Here is a 20,344-nt window from a genome sequence, read left to right on the forward strand (position 1 = left end):
AATTTCTGCTCCCTTCCCCAGTGGAGAGGCAGAATGGTGGGATTAGACACTGGGGGGAAAGAGAAGTGATGCAGAGGGCAGAGAGGTCACAGCTCCTACAGCGCAAGCCTGTCTCTTTGGCTAACGACCAAATATATGTCTTTGTTACAACAGAACAAGAAAGCGCTAATTGTCCCCAAATGGCAATAAGTAGTGAGCCAAGTAAACAGGATGTAAGCAGCAACATGTAGCTCAAACGCCCACACACTTCGCAACAACACAAACAGCATTGGATGGAACATTGAGTAAACTGACATACTGTATGAGTCATATGTAAAATAACATTTATCAAATTTTACTCTTCTTTTTACAAAATTAAGACAAAATAAATTCAAGTTAAGTCAATTTCTGGATATGGCATGCCACATACATCCAAAAACAGTATGTATAGTCTTTCACCATCTCACACTGATGCTAATAGTGCTAGCTGTGGCTGTAGTGCATTGCAAAAGGCACATTTAGTCGGCACTATATAGCAAAGCCAAAGTGACTGTGACAATTACAACAAGGCTTCTGTGAGGTGCCTACATGTTTATTGTCAAGAAATTCCAAATCTGAATGAAGTGCCCTCTTTGCTGTGTTCTTTTCTATTTGACATTGAAAAGGAGATTTCACCTTTACTCATGAATATCTTCATATTCATTTTTAAGGTCAAATAAATACAGTGCAGGTAATATCAAACCCAATTCAAGGTATTACACCACAGGACTCTTGCTCTGTATGAAAATCACTAATATCCCAATCTTTTTTTTTTTTTTTTAAATAAAGTAATTGACAAATGCTTCTATTTACCCCCAAAACATCTGGCATTTTCCAATACATGGCACACAAACCATTTAATGTGACGCTTATGCCTATCCATCTGTACTCATAGAGTGGTGACATTTGAATACAAGGACGATTAACTTCTGCCCCACCTGTCCTGTGCTGCTTGGCATCCCAAAACTCTCCAAATACCACTCATCCTTTATCCGTCTGTCCTTGCTGACAGATAACCCCTTTCAACTAAACTCAATAGTATTATCCCCAGGGATTATGGATATGCCTCACAGGGTTGTGCATGGCATTGGCTTTTGTTACACAGACAACCAAACAAATGAGGCCTGTCAATCTCATTATTTAGCACGATTCCCACGGCTGTGGGAATGCATTGGGCAGCAAGACTGTAAATCAGCTGTATAGTGGAGGGCTGGGAATTTAGTTCTGTGACGAGCGCTCAGGGACCGGTTATCAGACAGCAATCATTTTACATACCCGTCTTGTGGTTCGAATGTAGCTCTGAGATGTAGGTCGATCTGTCATTACAGTTTTAACTTGTATCTGTTCCTCATCTAACATCAACCTGTCCTACTATCACTAAAATCTTACTGGTATTATGTGTTCTAGAGATCTACTTTGGGTGTAAAATTGTGAGTGTATCAACACAGTCATTTCACAGAGAAATACACACAGTCCATACTATGAAATTGTACTCAGGATCGGGACTTCCATAACTTTATGATGTGACAGCAAACCAGGCTCTGAGCCTCACTTCTGATTGGCTGACCAACCTGTCATTAATTGAGCTTCAGACAGAACCTGAGAGATGAGATTTAAAACTTCACTGAGATGGTTTTGGTAGCACAAATATACTGTACCTTTTTATGGATATCAACACCATAACAGTGTAAAATATAGGACCTTTTAAGCTAACAACAATGTAATAAATCGTGAGCTTGGTGTCTTTGAGATAAAAAAAAGGAACATCTCAACTGCAGCATTTATGTGCCTGCGAGGAGCTGTGGACACATAAAGCAGATAGCACTACTTTCCTCAAATATTGGTCTATATATTTCTTTGAGAACATATAAAAATGGAGAAAAACAAGTGTGACATCTTAATCGCAGGTCAAAACCGATTATAAACTCTGGTGTAAAACTGTGGACTCAGCAGATAAATAGAATAACTACTGGCACCTTGTTGCTGTTGTTGCTACGTTACCTGTTCTATGGCCTGTGAAAGTAATTTTTAGGTAGCAAAAAGAATGAGGCACTCTCAGTAACAGAGTCAAGAGGAGTGGTAATTCTTTGGTTCCTTTTGTCTTGTAGCTATAAAATGTTTTGAACTTAAGACGCTTTCTCTCCTTGAAGTATTGTCACCTTTATCTTATTGAATCAAGATAAGTGCAATGCTTTCCACAGCTCACGTGCCTGTTGTACAGCTCCGACTACACTCGCAAATTATGGGACCATATTGCCTCTATTTTAGTGTGTTGTCAGCTGCAATTTTTATCTTGTATAACTACAGCAAATAACATCTAATGTGGGCAATAATCATACATAGCATTTGGTCACATCAACCCACTGGCCATCTGCCTTCTTGTTTCTGTCAGTTGTTTTCTTTGATCAAGAAAAAAATGAAACCTGATGGATATATCAAAAACTAACTCACTGAAAATTCATAATGTTGCAATTGGCCAATACAGATCTGTAATGCAGTTTTGTTTATGTGTCAAAAAAACAAAAAGCAAAACATTTAGTAGAGCTGTTCACATTTGAATGAAAATGTATAACTACACATACAACAAGATCTTAATTTGTAATTCTAAAAAGAGAGCAATTCATGGCAGAGCCAGAGATTGTATGTAGATTTTTTGTTTTTGTGGAGTGGAGCCACAGCTAATGGCAGCTCAGCTAATGGCAGAAGGTGATATACAGCTAATGTTGCTAATGCGTTGTTCTGGATGGTCAACAGCATCCTCCCTCTGGGATGAAATGGCCCCAGGCATCAGGCTCAGTGTGTGTATCTGCAGGACAAAAGCCAAAGAGATTGTATTGTGGTTTATTAGTGTCCACTGTAAAAAGGGACATCATTTCTTCCTGGCTTCCATTCTTTGATTGGTCCCTGGCTGCAGCGTGTGAATAGTTGCTCTGAAATTTGTCCATTTATACCCTGCCTTTTACATAAAGCGGAATATGTTTTTCAGGCATGACACGACTGATAATTCACACCATTGCTTTGCCAACATGAAGCACTGTTGAAGCCACTGAACTAATCTTCACAATAACAAAAAACTAAACAAAAAAAATCCATCCAATACCCATGAATTGCTCTCCTCAACCCCTTCTATGACCTTGACATAACCACTGACAATACAGTAATGTTTTCTTTTTCTCCTTCACTGTTAATTACTTACAGTATAAGAAGCATAATTCAAGGTTACATTATTCTTTGATTGAATACTCTACTAACTGAAAGAGCAAACTAATTAAGGCTCTATGTGCTAATTCTACGCTGTAGTCAGAAGGTCTGTGCAGTCTGTTGCACTTTTAATATAAATAAGTGAGCATTTGCTGCCTGATGCACAATGCTGAAAGTGAGACGTTACAATTTAGCTGTATTAGGTTTGGTGGTCGGCACTCTAAGTGATGTTCTTCTCCTGAGCAGCTCTTGCTGGAGAGTTAAATTGACTAATGCAACAAATGGCCAATGACATTATTACATTATTGTGATGGTTTGTCTATTATCAATGAGCATCATGCTATGGTAGGTAATGGGGGGGATAACAAACTTTGCACATAAATTAAACTTTCTACTGGTTAAGCGTGTCACTGTTGCGAAAGGCTTTCCTGTTGTGCCTCTTATTCCTCTCAATGAAATTATGTTGTTTGTAAAGACTACTGAATGCAATTACTGGGTATTTATTTTCTATGGTTAACACAGACAAAGCCCTGGGCACCATATGTAACCCACTGAGAATCTTCTGAAAGATACTTAGATTCTACAGCTTTGAGGAAATAAATGTGTAACTAAATATTGCTTAAAAATAAACAAAAGAGAGATGCAGAGTTTCACAAAGATCCCTAGCTACTACCGTGGAGTTTTAAATTCCCCACCCCACCCCCAGTGGAGCCACTCTGCACTACAAGCAGAACAAAAAAGCTCACTTTTCCCTCCAGACCCCCAGTACTACAGTACACTGATTCTGCATAGGGTTTGTTTCTTCTTCCTCATTTGTCTACAGCTGAAGCACAGGAGAGGGAAGAGTTGAGTAAACAATGTAGTGTTGCAGAAGTTCAGCAGATTAAACAAGTAAAGCAGAGGTGTGATTTAGCCAGTCGACAGCAATTCCTTTTCTTTTTTTTTAGTCTGAGTCTTAATTACTGGCCTTGGGGAAAGCAAGGTCATTGTGCGGATGAATCATCTGATTATCTAGCTGTGTGTGTTTTTGTAGTCATGACCATGGGGAAAATGTGGCCAAAAAAATGTCAGACTATTTTAGATTTACAGTGGTAATGATCTCCACAGTGCAAGTCTAAAATCTTTCATTGTGGGAGATTTACTCACAAGAGAAATTAAGCAGCTTTTAATAAAAAAAAACTAAACAAAACCAAACAAAAAACTACTGTATCTTCATCCACATGACCATTGTCATTACCGAGTTTATTAAGTGTTTACTGAGCTCTAATTGAACTCATGACTGGAGAGTAATAATCCAGTGTCAAGCTCTAGATCGCTAATGTGACATCATTGATGAGAAATCGCTGCCAGCTTGGCACACTCGAGCTAGCTCAGGGTAATGTTTTGATTAATACTGAATCAGGCTTGTCATCCTTCCCCATGATAAATAGATGGGAGTTAATTACAAAGACTTCCCCATTCTTCTTTTTGCCCTACCCCGGGAAAAGCAGTAAAGCTGTGTGTTGTCAATGAGGGCAATTAAGTAAGATGAATAAGAAGATTTAAAGATACACACACACAGCATATGTACTGTACAAGCTTGCACAAATATCAATGCATGACCACGGCCAAGCATGTCGGCTGCATGCTAAAAGATAAACAAAGACAATAAAGTGGAGGAATGTGAACTGAACTGACAGTTTTTTTTAAGCAATACATCATAAAATCCTGGTCCCTCTTGCCCACTCCAGTGTGAAAACAGCCAGTGTCAGTTTCATCAATCATAGCCACTGCAATCTCTAGTGCATTGTGTTTGTCAGGAAGTTTCAAAGGAGCACAAAATGAGCAAACTCCTCCATGCACAGTACGACAGCTTATGAGATCATTTAAAGCCAAAAGGACGTGAATCAAATACGGGCAGTGGCGACCGGGAAGTCCAGGTATAGCAACTCGCTGAAAAATTAAGCTATAGTAATCTGAAACCTCTGAGGCCTTTTGTCAGGGGCACGCTGAAAATAAATAAATGAATGAATAAGACATGTCTGTAGAAATGGGCTCGTAAGCACCAAGGCCACGCCGGATCAATGTGGGTCGATCACATACCAACTCATGCTCCATCTTTATGAGGTTGTTTTGAAATGTGGTTTGGCCTGCTCACCCACATGTAGTGGTCAAAATATCCTTCAATTCCTCGGTGCCAGTACCCAGTATTTTAAAAAGGCTCTTAGCTCATTAAAGTGATTATGCTTCTTATTCGAACTGTTCACATAGACAAGTATCTTTTGAATATTTGAATGTGCTTACTTCAGGGAAGAAAACAGAATAAACCAAAAGAAAGCATCTAATAAAAAAAGCAGACTAATAGGCGTCACAGTTTCATGCCTGGATCCTTTTTTAAAAATAATTTATACTGTGTCTGTAATTATAACTAAAAGAGAAGGAATGGAGATCAAACAATGAGCTTTGTTTGCAATTGATATTGAGTTTGTTTTTGACCAAAATAAAGTTAGAACATGAGAAAATTGCAAAATATCAAGACACTGATCCATTAACCAACAAATAATAACTTTAGAACACATCTTGTTATTCCATCATAAAGCCACCAGACTGACTGTCCCATTCAAGCACGAGTAATCAAAATGTTATCTTTGCGCACCGCGACTTCAGAAGACGGCCACTCTTGATGGCGAGCACAGCTAAAATGAACTACTGCACACTCCAAGCCTATGTTCTACTTGTAAGGCATGTTTTAGCCACCATTCAACTGAATAACCATCTTAGAGCCCCTGTTGTTCTCCTCTGTCTGCATTTGGTCAATATGCAATTGTAGGAGAAAAAATACTGTTGCTTGCGGCGTATTAAATTAACTGGATTGTTTCTGGGTGTGATAAATTATCGCAGGGTGTGATAAATTGGCACCCTATCGTAATTATATTTGTATAATGCCTTTTCTGCTTCATTTCCCCTCCTACATGTGCCGGAAATTCCTCAGTGACACTCTGGCAAGATCTGCAAATAATTCTTAATATTACCAGTTAGTTGTCTATGGAATCTGTTAAAAGTTTTCCATAATTATACATCCTATATGTCTTGTTCCCTACTGTCATTGATAATATTATGATAAAATCACAATCATAGATATTTGAATGGTCTTAATCTGACTTCCTTCTTCCACACTTACATTGGTAATTATTTTTGGAACAGACTGACTCTGACAGTAATAGAACTCCGTGGAACTCAGGTTGTATTTGGAAGTTCTGATAAAAAAATAAAGAGTCTCTGGGACACATTTTGCCCTCTAACAGTATGTTGCAATCTTTCCATGTGGTCTCAAAAGTTAAGAAAAATCAAAGACTGTCTTCCACAAACCCCCTGTAGACAGATGGGCAGAAGATACCACTGAAGATGCTGTGGAGGATGTCAGGAATCAATCCCACTTGTCTGTCGAGTCCACTGGGGTCACCTTGCCCATGATGTTCAAAGTTTCAAGAAGCTGCACAGACACAGAGACAAAAAGACCAGAGAAGGAACAGAAGCACAGTGATTTGACCAAAATCACTAGCCTACTAAGTATGCGGAAGCTACGCCTTTCAGAGATGTAACAGCTAAGCAGTAACAGTCCTGCTCTGAGTATAGACAGGATGTCCTCACTGACCAGATCCCCACTTTTGAAACTGTGTAGGTACACTCTCCAAAGCACCTCAGGATCTAAACACAGAGAGAGAAAAAACACTTCTTACACTCAATTAAATGTTGAGGGAAAGAAATGCTTGGGAAGTGTTTGTTGCAAAGTGAGGGATTCCCCTGAGGACTGTGGAGTGAGTTCATTAGGTCAGTGGCCCTCTGGAGGAAATGTACTCACTCTCCTCACACGAGTATGATGCTTATGTCCATCATCACACCAAAGATCAGTGATACCCATGTGATATGAGACATTGCTTTGGAAATGGGTGAAATGGTCAAAAAACCAAGGCGTCAAGAGCATCAACAGCAGCTCAAACATTTGACTGCCATGCCTAAAAAAATGGCGCTTATGCTCAGTGTCACAAGTTCTTCCTCTTTGAGAGTGTTGTTTTGATTTCCAAGCAGCATATTGAGAGACTATTTTTCCCTGCCTTGTTCTCTAAGATGACACTTGAAACATGCCCTACGACTCATCTTGGGAAGGGTTGAACACTAGTCAAAGGATGCCACTCACTGTGAAAGATCTAATTTTTCCATCACTTTTTTTTTATTTTATCTGCCTCTTTTTTCTGCTGCTCAGCATACTTCAAAGGTATGCATGTGTGTGTGAGAGAAAGTGTCTTTGCATGCATTTTTATTCCGCATGTCATCTTTGCTCCCTGAATCTTTTACGACTGCACTGGGCCAAATACAAAGTCACCTAAGTCATATATATTTAATAGGTCTTAATAAAGAATCATGCCTTTTTTTGCAGTGCATCTTGAACTGTGACACTCTGAAAGAGATTGTTTGAAAGTTGTTATCATGATTTACAGACTGTCTCCAGCTACTACTCTGCCTTCCACAGTCTGCTTGAAAATACATTGCTCACAGGTTTTACAGTTTTACAGGCGTTTCCGCCCAGAAATAGGCTGCATGTCACAGTGGTATTGTTACTTATTAAAAATTCACGCACAGAATAATTTGCCTGTGCATTTTTGAGTCACTGTCTTGCAGCTCCACAGCAGTTAAATGTATTTAAAACATGCTTATACTGCATGTTGGAATCTGTTCTTAGATCCTCAGGACCTGGGCTCATTTGTGATCATCAGTCAGAAGCTTCAGTCTGTCTGGAGCAGTTGGAGGTCAGAGCTTGGCCTGTAATGTTCAGGTGGCGGTGCACGGGGAGACACATCCATATTTTATTCTGGCCCATGGCAAGAGCCATGCTATAGATAGCACTTTATTCTTGCTCGTCTGCAAACAGCAGAGGCCTTAAAATATACAAGGGCAGGCAAAAGCGAGCGGAAAGAAGTGTCTGACTAAAGATGGGACACTACATGCTTTTCACCAGCCGGGTATGACAAGTTATAAGACAGTAAATGTTAAAATCCCACAAAATAAAAAACAGAGAGATGAGAGAAAAGCTGAGTTTTTTTCTCTGTATTCCAAGTCTTGTACTGTAGATGTCTTGAAATCTTTTCAGTTGACAATGTATTGTATTCTGACTCTGCAATCATCACAGGAGAAAAAGAAACAGTGAAACATACAATGTATCCCATTTTGGCCCAGCGTCCATCTCTTTCATTTCCTGTCACATGTTTTTGAAGTTTATCAACCCCAGCTCAGTCACACTGTTCTTCCACCATGACTAAGACTGTGGGAATGTCTTCAACTCTTTTTCTGAATATGACATCATAGATTTGTTGACTCAAAAGCCCACATAGTGTATGGAGATCAGCCATATTGCTGAACTGCTTCAGGATTTCACAATCCTTTTTTCCCCTCTGTATCAACATCCTTTGACTAATTTGTCATTTTCTCCTTCATGTTTATTTTGTTCTTTTGCTCTTAATGCATGCTGATTCTCATGCTTCCCATTCGTAGTTTTCCTCCTTTTGATCACTTTCTCCTCCCCATTGTTCAATTCCCATCCATCTTCTTTTCATATTTTCAGCTAATGTTCCTTTTTCTCTCTATATTTATCCCAGTTCTCTTATCTGCATCTCTTCCCTATCGTCTCCTTTTTCTTTCCTTCTGCACCCCTGGCGTCCCATTGTCTAACCCTCTCTTCCTCACACCTCTCCGACCTCATCTATTCCCCCCTCAGCCACTCTCCATTCATGTTTGAATCCCTTGTTTTCTCTGACACGTTTGTCTTTTTCTTTGTATCTGTCTAACCTCTTACACTCTTCTCATGTACCTGTCACACTTCCAGAGGCATTGCTGTCAAAGCTTTTCCAGAAAGCTGGACTGGGCCGCTCCTATTGGAACAATGGCAAATTTAATAAATCACAGAGGGAATCAGATATGGGGTGAACTCCCCCATTTCCTCTCAATTGATCTCTCTGCACTCATTTGCTCCCCAAACCGTGACGGGAATGAGAGAAAACAAAGGAAAAAGGGATGCGAATACTCTGTGTGTGCACGTGCATGTGCCCAAACACGCGTGTGTGTGTGTGTGTGTGTGTCTGTGAGATTATACTGGCATGTGTTGGCGGTTCAGGCAAGAAAAGAGGTAAGAAGGTATGAGAGAAAGAGAGTAATAAAAGGAAATGTGATGAACAATAGAAATCTGTTGGAATTTAATTTTTTTCGCTCTCAGTTTCTATTTCTCCTGCAGATTTTCTCCAAATTAAAACAGCAGGGGTTTGTAGGGTCCAAAGAGCCACAGAAATATCCCCTTGTGGCTACATCTGCGTTTGTGAATATGAATGCTATTGGACTCCCAGCCGTGATGGCTAGGAATACAAAAGAATAGGAAAAGTCCATAACTGACTCCCAGGAGTTAAAATATACATGAAAATGAAATTGACTACGGTGTTCACATGGTATCACAGCATTTGTTTCCATTTACACATTTTTTTCCATTTCATTTAGTTTTACTCTTCATTTCATGTGTCGATTGTATGTTTTAAATGGTGATGGCTGGCTGTGCAATAATTCAACTGTTCCTCAAATCATATTTTTGTTTACGCAATTCCCTCAACTACATTGTGACTAAAAATCATCAAATTAAGTCATTATTGAAATATACTGATATTGGAAAAAGTATTACAACAATATTTCCATTAAGACAGCAGTAGTTAATTGAGGCCATATTTCCCAGGAAAGTATACTAAAGCTGTTGGTTGCGGTATGATCAACATCGTCATCATTATTAGTTTCTTGTGTATTTGGTCGTAAACCAAAGTATTGAATAAATTAAAATGTTGTCCCAGTGAGGACGATCAAGGTTATTACAGTTCATCCTGAGGGGGACATTTCAAAACCAATAAAGTCTGCACAAAGTTTTCCAATTCATTGTGATGTTGATATACTTAAAAAACCACTGGGTTTCACCATCTGGGGACCATGAATGTCTGGATAGTTATTGAGAGGTATTTTACCAAAAATAACCCATGTTTTGGTCTTTGTGAAGAAGAAAATCCACATAGTAGAATCACCATGACGCTTAATGAAATGATTGAAAGCTTTTTTAAGTGAATATGCAACATTTGCAGGCGCCAAGTCAATACCCAGTTCTTTTAAAAACAGCCAGTATAGCATGAAAATTGGAATGATATGCAATGGATTCTACATAGTTTGCTATTAAATGTACCATATATGTGAATTCAGAGCACTGTAATCCATCTTCCAAGCTGCATTGCAAGCTGTATCCCCCACCTGCCTTGGGGCACGGGGCATTGTTGAAGAGCCTGAAAATGTTTCCTTGTGTCTCTCTGACTCTCACAGAGTGGAAATATCTTCCTGAGCCTAAGAGAAATAAGGGTCAAGCACTATTTATGGACAGAGTCATGGTCAAAGGTTTCACTTTCTGACAGACAGTAATTCCCATAGGCTGCATCAGCGATTTGGTGGAAGCCGGCCTAGTCTTGTTCATTTGGCTTTTTTGGAGTTGCTAGTCCTTCAGAGTATTTTTTTTTTTGCTGACAGATCAACTGCTGCCCTTCCTAGTGCTGGGTATCATTTTCTGTGAAGGTACAGGCATCAGACACAGGCATCATTATATCAGATTTAGTTGTGTGTATTTATAGATACCTTTGCTTCTGCAAGGAAGAGATTTACCAGGGGACTGCATTTATGCATAATTCTATTACTGTCGTTGTTGTTCTATTAGTCGATGTTATACTTAGAATAATCATTTCACAATGTTTTGGTGAGACAGTCAATTTCCAACCCCTAAATTTACTCTGACAATTTAGGCTTTATAATGCCACCTGCACTTTTCTTCTCTGTACACATCTGCTTTTTCTTCCTGTTGTTATTAAGTAAATCTTCACCAATCAAACTAAAAATATGATGTCAAAATTGGAAGCTCTTTTAGGATACACTCATAACTGAAGAGATGAAGTTTGATATTGTTGGATTCTGTTTTGTTGACTGGATTCACCTCATTACTGGTGCAGAGGAGGAGAAAACAGAAAGTCCTGGTCACCATGCACAACATTTACTCTGCAGTTATTTACCAGAAGTTATTGCTTTGACACCCACAGGTGACAACATTTTAATTGGGAATAGCCACTGGAGAAGGAAGACATCCGTTATTGAAGGTTGTCACTGAGTTTCTATGGGCATTGGGAGAAATTGGTCACTTTAACAAAATGTCACAGAATTCATACAGTACATATAGCTATCATGCTCACTTCATTTGCTGGTGCATGTGTGCATATAGTAACTTTTTGCATTTTGCCCAAGTAGTTGGTGCATGGCTGTCACCTTAGTCAACCCTTAATAAGGACACTGAGTACATGTCCATCAAACCATCTAAAAGCTAGTGGCAGCATATTTTTACCTCTCTGGGACTGTATGAGTGCATTGCTCACCAATGAGGTCCCATGGGAGAAGGAGAAGGACAAGGGTAAAGCAGATACATAATGTTTGGACCGGACATTGTCAGTTGTTCACTGTTTGTTAGGCTTGGCATAAATGTTTGGCTTGGAAAGAATGTGATTAAATCTTTTTAAATAATTTTTTTTCTAGCACTTACTTAAATCCTTTGGTTTGACTGCCGTTTTGATACTTATTGTAAAAGCCATGAAAACATGAAAGCATTGAGTGTCCTGCATGTAAACTACTACACTTTACCCCATTGACAGAAAATAGGAAAGAAGAGTAGGGTTGGAAGAATTCAGCCAGAAAAATATTTTTGCCTGTAACTTTTTGATGCCAATGACACACAGCCTACAGCGTTTATATTCAAAAATAAGCATGTACTGTATTTATAAGAGTGTGGAGAGTAACGATGAAAAGTCTTTTTCATGTCGACACCACACAAAGCAGGTGAATGACTTTGTTTTCCCACAGTGACAGTGGAGGGCATGCAAACACTAAACAAGTAATTATGAACAGTACAATTTTACAGAATGATTAAAATATGAGCAAAGAAATATGAATTTGTTGTAGCTCAGCTAAAACTCAAATCTTCCTCCATGGACTTGAGTAGGCTACACACACAACAGAGAGACAGTTGTCATTAGGTATTGCGTCTCTGTTTCAGACAGGTAGCTTCTTATAGCTGTAATTTTGTCCTGAAGGCTGACCTTACACTCCGCTATACCACAGCAGAGACTTGAATTACCACCACTTTAGCCAGTTTCGAGGTTGTGGATCATTTCTCGCAGGGTACTAATCAGAAGTCGGTAAGAGTCTCTGAACGTGGTATTTCCCGTTCTGGAAGTCCTCACATCACCTGCGAAGACATCCCCACAGTGCACCCTTCTGATCCACTGTCAGCGTCCAGATGGAAAAGACACGTTGTTCTGAGGAAAATTTAGTACTCCTGTGATATGGAATAGGTGCAAAATGGAAAAGGTCCGTACATGAACATAATGTCACAGAACCTTCCATTTAACTCTTATCTAGTCTGCCATAACAATAGATGACCTTCAGTTTTTTTCCATCGTTGTTGAAAAGGATTCAGCCGTTGTTAATGAATTTGGTTAATTTATGTGAAAGTACATACACATACATACATACTCTTACAAAAAGGCGGCATGAACATACAAACAAAGACAAGTGTGCAGCTTAACAAACAAAAAAAACCCCAAAAAGAAAAGAAAAGTGTTATCCTCTCGTTCTGGGCATTGTGAGACCACCAGGAATAGGTTGACTGAGGCAGCATGCTGTTGACATCCACTGCTTATGAGACACTGTTAACACACACTCAGCACCGATAAGGGAGTAACTGCAGATAAGGGAGATGAAAAGGAGAAAATAAAGGCACCAGAGCTTTAGCTGACATTGAACTCAAAATGAGAAGCCAGCGCGGACTTGGGGCCTAGGGAAAAACAAATGTCAAAATAAAATATCTTGGTATCTGCTTCTGACACAAGTGAGAAATGGGGAATAACAGCAAAGTGGTGAGAGATCCGCAGGAAAAAGAATACTGCAAAAAAATGTACTCATATTTTTGTCTTTTATCCATGACTAATGCAGACTTAGAATATCTTGTACCAACTGTCAACTCTGGCGGTGTATCTGTGATAACGTTGATGCCCATCCAATGATTGCTCTGTATATTAACCAAATAAACTGTGTCCATTTTACAGGATTAAGAGAACACATATTTTTTGACAGTGTTTTACTATTTTTAAGATGGTTGAGATATAAGAGGCGCGTGTGTGTGTATGTTTGTGTGTTTGCAGGGAAGACAAAAATAAAAGGTTGTGAGTAAAAAATGTTGTGACAACCTTTGCAGACAAATTATATTTGTTTCAAGGAGACTGTGGCTTGAAGCTCTTCTGTCTAGCCTGGCATCTCTTCCTTCCTCAAAATGGAACAAAGAAAAGGAGATAAAAAGAGTTTCAGCAGGCCATGAAAAATATATGCAAGCAGTTAACCTCAAACATGCTGTCACAAACTCTACTCACTCACGGCGGGTCAGAGCTTAAGTGCTAACCGCCCAGGCCGTCTTGTTTGTATGGAAAACCTGAGTTCCTGAATCAGATCAGGAGTACTGAAGCTGCCTGCAGAAATAGGAGCTCATCTAACCATTTTTTGAGGGCCTTAGTTGTCTGCACTCAGTCATTTCAAGGTTAGTGTTTATTGGATGCGGTGGTCAGTTGAATGGGATCGGGCTGAATGTACTTAAGCCTGTTTACTGTTGGAAATGTAGTGTCTCTTCAGACTCAGGCTTGAAGATTCTGCAGTGCTTAATGAAGAAAAGAAAAACTCTACAATATCCTTCAAATTCTTTAACCAAGGACATTCACGCAGCATTGATGCACATGAATAGATCAGGGGAGAATTACTTTTTCTCTACATAAAAGCTTTGCCTTCTCTTGCCTTTGTGAGCATTACGCCAAACTGTTTTGCAATGCACAACACTTACGCATGTCAAACGCATGAGTTATATTCATGGGTCAAAATGTTATGGAGTTCTTTTCTGCTGCTGTTGAGCACCAATGACCCAACACTGTTTACACTGAATTCCTTCAAGACTGTAACCATTTATGCACACAGATAATATTTCCTATTGCAATTGAATGCAACACCTCTGTCATTGGAGAGATGTTCACAAGCCACCTCATCCTTAGGTTGAGCCTTGAAATGTTTATATTTGAAGATCGCTTCAAAAAAGAAAAAGGTGTCCATTCAATCGCCCTATTTGTTTGAACTGCTTAACACATCAGTAAATAGACTGGAGAATATAATAGTCTGTGTCCAATGGTATGTGCGAAGGAGTGTGTGTGTTATTCACTCACTAACTTCACTCGCACACCATGACATACACTCTTTGACTGCTTCGAAAAACTGCCTTGAAAAACTGAGCTGGGCCCGGTTTGGTTTGAAGAAAACAGTAAGAATGGGGAATTCCTTTGCAAGTCGGCGCTAGGAATCGCAGGGAACTCTGTTTTAGCTTTCGATGTCATATTTTCAAAAGTATCCTGTATGGCGGCAGTAAGAAGAAAGCGAGGCAGATCCCAGTCACAACCAAGAGTCAGTGTACACGGCATGCACTTTAGTTTACAACAACATTGCCAGAAGCAGAAGCTACAGTAACTGCATCAGCATCAAAGTGCGGCCTTTAAGAAAAGAAAAAAAAAAAGGATTATTTCAGGTTATTTCAGTTTGTGTTACCCTTCGTTGTAGGAGGAATGCCCTCTCCCATTATGCAGGGCAGAAGATATTGGAAAAGAAAAAGTTGCACTGCTCACTACACAAATCACAATGTAATAGAGGAACAGGCCGTATGTTGTAGAGGAGCTTTAGTTGAGTCTTATTTTTTTCCTCTTCTTTTTTTTCTTTTTACTAAATTGGATGTCTTTGCAATTTGCGGTAAAGTGAAGGCCGCTGGCCTGTAAATATGGCATTTATTAGCAGTAGCAGCTACAAGAGCAGTAGGCAATGAGCAGTAGCACTATCTCAAATTGACCAAAGTATGAATGAAGGCTGAGGTGTTAGCAGCCATTGCCTTGAGGCTTTCAATGAATTTGAAGCCACAGGCCTCCTAGCAGCAGAACCATGGGATATCATCAATGGCAATTTAAGACATGCACACACAGGCAACATTAATATTAAGTGAATTACATTTATTAATTTCACCTTGAAACATTGCGTGATTGTGTGATTAAATTAGACGTTATTTATTTCCTGTGAACAAATATTATGGGCTGTTGCTCCAGATTTCTGTTGCTAGGAAGCTGTTTGGGTCTCAGTTTAATTTCCGTGAGCCATATTAGCAAACCCTGCAACAGGAAATTAAAATAGAAACGTTTAACGTGGTCCTGATTGATTTACAGTACTGCATACTGTTCATTCGTCACTATGATGCTTATGCTTTGTTCACTGATAATTGTACATTAGGGACTAAAACATATGGTGGCTAACTGGTCTTTATACCTTCACAGCCTCTTGTATCTTGTTTAAAAATCAAGCACACATCTTCGACTGGAAGATATAAGCTAACATCTGTCCTCCAAATGAGGTCATGGTCACTTTGCAGCATCGATTCCATCTGGGAGCCTCTTACCGTGGAAATGCTAAGCGTTTTTCCTATTTGACAGACCACTGGGCATAGTGGAATGTAGAGATAACCTCAAATAAATAAATAAAAGCATGTTACTGCACAGAAACTGTTTGTTCATAAGGAAACTGCATCGCCTGCCTTATTGTTAACTTCCCACCTCATGTGAAACTTTGTGTGAATACTTCTGCCTCTTCACTTTCACCCTCCACCTTCCTGTCATCCCCCCTCCCTCACTGCTATTGTGTGCTCATTGGCATGCGTGATGAGCATCCACAGAGTGCAACACTTCACCATTATTCATGGAAAGAGTACACCTCAGCGGCAGACTGACACATCAAAAGATGTGGATGATAGGTCGGGGGCAGTAGTGGTTGGGGTGATGAATGGCCCCGTATTTTGGAGATGGTGATTTTCACACTTTTCACTGTTGTTGTTTGCTTTGTGGCCACAGTTGTCCAACCCTGTACTCTCAGTGTGGATATGATACTGTAGCCTACCTGCAGAAAAATCATCACTCCTCGGAGGGAGAGAGCGGAAGATCTCGCAATCACTGTTGTATTGAACCAACATTTCACAAATCATATATCAAAGATGAGATGTCTATACCCAAAAGCTCACCTGCTTTTAAAATGTCCACATTTCAAACTTCTTTGTGTCAGACATAATAATATCTACCCATCATTTGTCTCTTTTGCTGGCATAAATGAGTCAGAAAATATCTGGGCAGCTCGTAGGATTTTCTTCTCCTTTCCTTTTTGTAATTTTAAAAAGTGTAAGGGAAGGAGAGCACACCCGTCTGTCTTCCCTCCCTTCTTTCTCCCTTCTGCCAGTTCTTTTGGAGTCATTCATCAGGAAGAGTGAGACTGAGCCATCAGGGGAAGTGCTGGCAGCATCCCTGTAGAGATGAGGCAATATTGAATAGATGGAATCATTTAAAGGGCAGGAAAAAATAGAACAAAAGGAATAACAGGGTGCTGCATTTTTACAGTGTCTAAATGGGACAACCTAGTGGCTCGTGATGCATATTATACTCTAATCTTCCATCTTTCCTCAAAGTAGAGAAAAATAAACTGAGCCATTTTGAGCTTGTTGACTGTATATGTTTGTGTAACACTAGGTTTTTGGGGTTTTTTTGCTATATCTTGAGTGTCTGTCACTGTTCACAAGATGATTTTAACGTTAAAGCCTCATGACATGGCTGCCACTTTCACTTTGCATCTCTTTTTCTCAGCTATCGACCCGAACACGGAGTCAGTCGAGGATTTGATGCAGAGGTTCCAGGACAGTTTCCGTGTCCCCAACACGCCAACAGACATGTCTCACTACCAACACGTCATGCACAGCTCATCAACAGGCCGCCGGAGGGTCCCCAGCCACACCAGAGGTATAGAACAAAAAATTCACTCAAAAAGTTTTTTACGTAGGATGTCACAGACCTTTCATGAAGGGTCTTTCATGTTCTCTTTCATTTTGCAGTTTATGGAAGGCAATTTTGGCAGGAATATTTGATTATATGTTTGAGTCATTTCCATTCAGCTTGATGTGATGTGTACCCTCCAACACCCTAGCTGCCATTTAGCATTATGCCATTATTTGTAGATGACAGCCTTTTGGGATGTCGGTGCTTGTCCACTGTATATCACTTTGTGACTGGCTTTTCATAAAACATTAAAGAATAATACCAAATTATGTGTTATTTACATTACTGCTACAAAAAGCAACTGTCCAGGTAGTAATGAGACTGTCCTACAATGAAAAGGAAATGACCTCTTAGGTCATTTATGCAAACAGCTTGTCATGACAGAGAGTTTTGTTTTGTTGTTTGGCAACGTCTAATAGCCATAGTAATTATGTTAGGAGCAAAAAGAGAACCATAATACACAGGCTCGCTAACGTTAATTCAGACCAGAGTCTCCTGAACCCAACCAAGTTGGTTTTGAACCCACCCAGAAGAAACCACATTACCTTCTATTGATCATTTAGGTTAGCAGGTTTGTCAATAGAAATTGGTTGCCCATTGTTTATGATGCATTCATTTCAACATTAGAGGTGATTGGTCCACAGTTTAGATGTTCCAGTCTTCTCAACCTTGTGTAATTTTGGGAACAGGGAGGGAGGGGGTTGGAGGGGGTGGGGGCAAAGTAAGAAGGAGTAATATCTTGATTTGAATCTATGATCTCTGGCTCACTGAGTCATCACCTCACCCTGGAGTGTGGCAAATTGCATTGAAGACAATGTTTCATACTTCATTTCACAATTAATTTCCTTCAAGTATTTGCATATTAACACTGTATTCAGATGGATATCTGTGAAACTTTTTTTTGAGTGTTTGTTTTACATCATGGACTGATATAGATGCCAGATAAAGTTTAACGCTGTTTATATGAGTGAGAAAAAGTATATAAAAATTACTTTGGTCAGAGTTGTATTCATAGTTCATCAATGCATTTACATATTCATTGCTCAGGTTCACATCTTGAATGATGACACACACACCCCTTATCTAACCTACTAATAGGGCTGCATTTATCCTCCGAGGTAGAGTGCATAAAAGGGTTCACTTCAAATCAAAACACCTTCAAGAGAAACATTTAATTTACTTAGAAATGAACACATTACTCTTTGGCATAGCAGATTTAAAAAGAGGCTCCTTTGTACCATTTTCACCTTTGCAATTCTGTATTTCCATATCTTATTATAATTGCTGTCAAATTAGTGTCTTTACTTTCTGTTTCATTAAAAATCAATTGAGAACAGATTCGCTTCTTTAAAGCTGTGCTTGGTACAGTTTTGAGATGTGACACCTTTGTGACATCAGGCTTTGCCTCAGAAATAAATTCAGCTCATTAGCATGGAATATTTCCAATAATTTTAATCAGACATGTTTAAAAAAAAAAAAAAAAAAAAGATCATATCTGGTCGCCCAATTTATGACCAGTGAGAATTTAGCTTTGAGAGTGAGACATTAACCAGGATGTCTTCATCCATCCTTGACAGACCTTCTTAATATCCTTTTGATCACAGCTCTACAGAACAGTAATACGGCACTGTAGATGCAAAATACAACTCAGAGCCGTTCTGCATATTATGCGTACTTACCAACCTGGGTATTAATGATCTTTCCAGTCACATATCCAGCTGCTCAGATAATTTAAGTTCTTGGTTTTCTAGAACACTTAGGACTGGTTTGTGCTTTTCTTATTTCCTGTTGATGATTTTACTCTGAAATATTAAAAGGCATCTTGTGTCAGCCCTCTGAGCGGATGATGCCTCTGAAAATCTGTGCAGGTCAGGCTGCTCAAAACTCTGTGAAGGACTCTGCTGAGAGCTGTCCTCTCTCAGGTCAATAGTAAGAGAGTCTTGTTTGAAGGTCTATAATTAGGGCTGAAAATTTGTCCGCAGCGCAAAAGCGTATGCCAATACTACAAACATGATAATTGGACAAACACTTAAACTGAGCAAGAAGCTCTGTTAGGTGGAGTGAGGTTAAAGGGGAAAGTTAATTGGTCAGAGCCAGAAGGTTAGTGCTGTGTAAGTGAAATGAAGGTATTGGCAAATTCCTCAAGTGGACTAGACAGATGCCAAGTGGAAAGCAGATTTTGGTCAGGCAGATATTTTTTTATCCTGTGCAACAGTTATCGTTCTTTTGTATTTTGTGTTTGAGGAACAGATAAGGCCTGGGCTCTGCTGCAAGTGGCTGCAAGTTGACCACACCTGAATTTCCTTCGGGATTAATAAAGTAAATCTATCTATCTATCTATCTATCTATCTATCTATCTATCTAAGTTATTCTTTTTTTATTGTAAGCAATAAATAACTTTGGCAGTGTTAAATATACTGTCAAAAAATGAGCTGTAGCTCAGACAACATGACCCAGTAATACTGTGAGTGACAGAGGTCCGTATCATGCAGGTCTAACCAGGCGACACAGACAGGTGGAGAGGAAAAACATCATCTGTGTAGTTTACAAGAAGTGACAGGAAGTCTAAGGCCTAGCTGTTGGAATTAATGTCACTGGCATACGTGACGTGAAATATAGAGATGGGTCACAATAAAGACTGAGAGAGAGAAAAAAAAGAACCGAAACGCTGAAACACCGAAAATGAAAATGCTTAAATCACTTGCATCTGATCTTACTTATTCGCAAACTGTTAGTGTCAAATTAAGTGGATCCTTATCTGGAATCAATAGTTCTGTCTTTTAAATGGCAAAATAGACAACATCTAACCCTAATTTAAGGGTGAGATTATTTTAGTCCCATTGTAAATGTGCGGGTGAGTAGTATCATGTTACTTTGGAAATCCCTCCCCTTGGTGAGAGAGGAGAGCACAGTGAAGTCTCTCAACCAAATTCCCTCAGAACAGAATAATTAGCTAGGATGATGTTGTCATCTGCTCTGTCAATATGCAGTACAGTGTTGCTGCTGATGTGTGTACAGACAGCAGGCTAGTTTGCACAAGAGGAAAGCTATTGTCCTCAACATCAGAGTGGGGGATGTGACAGTAGGTACTG

At 39.4% G+C, this 20,344-nt stretch overlaps 1 protein-coding gene across 1 annotated transcript in view; it reads left to right on the plus strand.

The window, feature by feature from the left end:
* Window positions 1-20,344, plus strand: part of astn2 (astrotactin 2) — a 267,819-nt gene that overhangs the window by 93,516 nt on the left and 153,959 nt on the right. The window contains exon 4 of the mRNA XM_085793310.1: window positions 17,064-17,216. Within this exon, the coding sequence (XP_085649436.1) occupies window positions 17,064-17,216 (153 nt within the window). The remainder of the gene's footprint in view (window positions 1-17,063; window positions 17,217-20,344) is intronic.

Source organism: Trachurus japonicus, chromosome 12 (assembly GCF_045865225.1).
Source record: "Trachurus japonicus isolate A0001 chromosome 12, Traja_1.0".
Classification (NCBI taxonomy): Eukaryota; Metazoa; Chordata; class Actinopteri; order Carangiformes; family Carangidae; genus Trachurus; species Trachurus japonicus.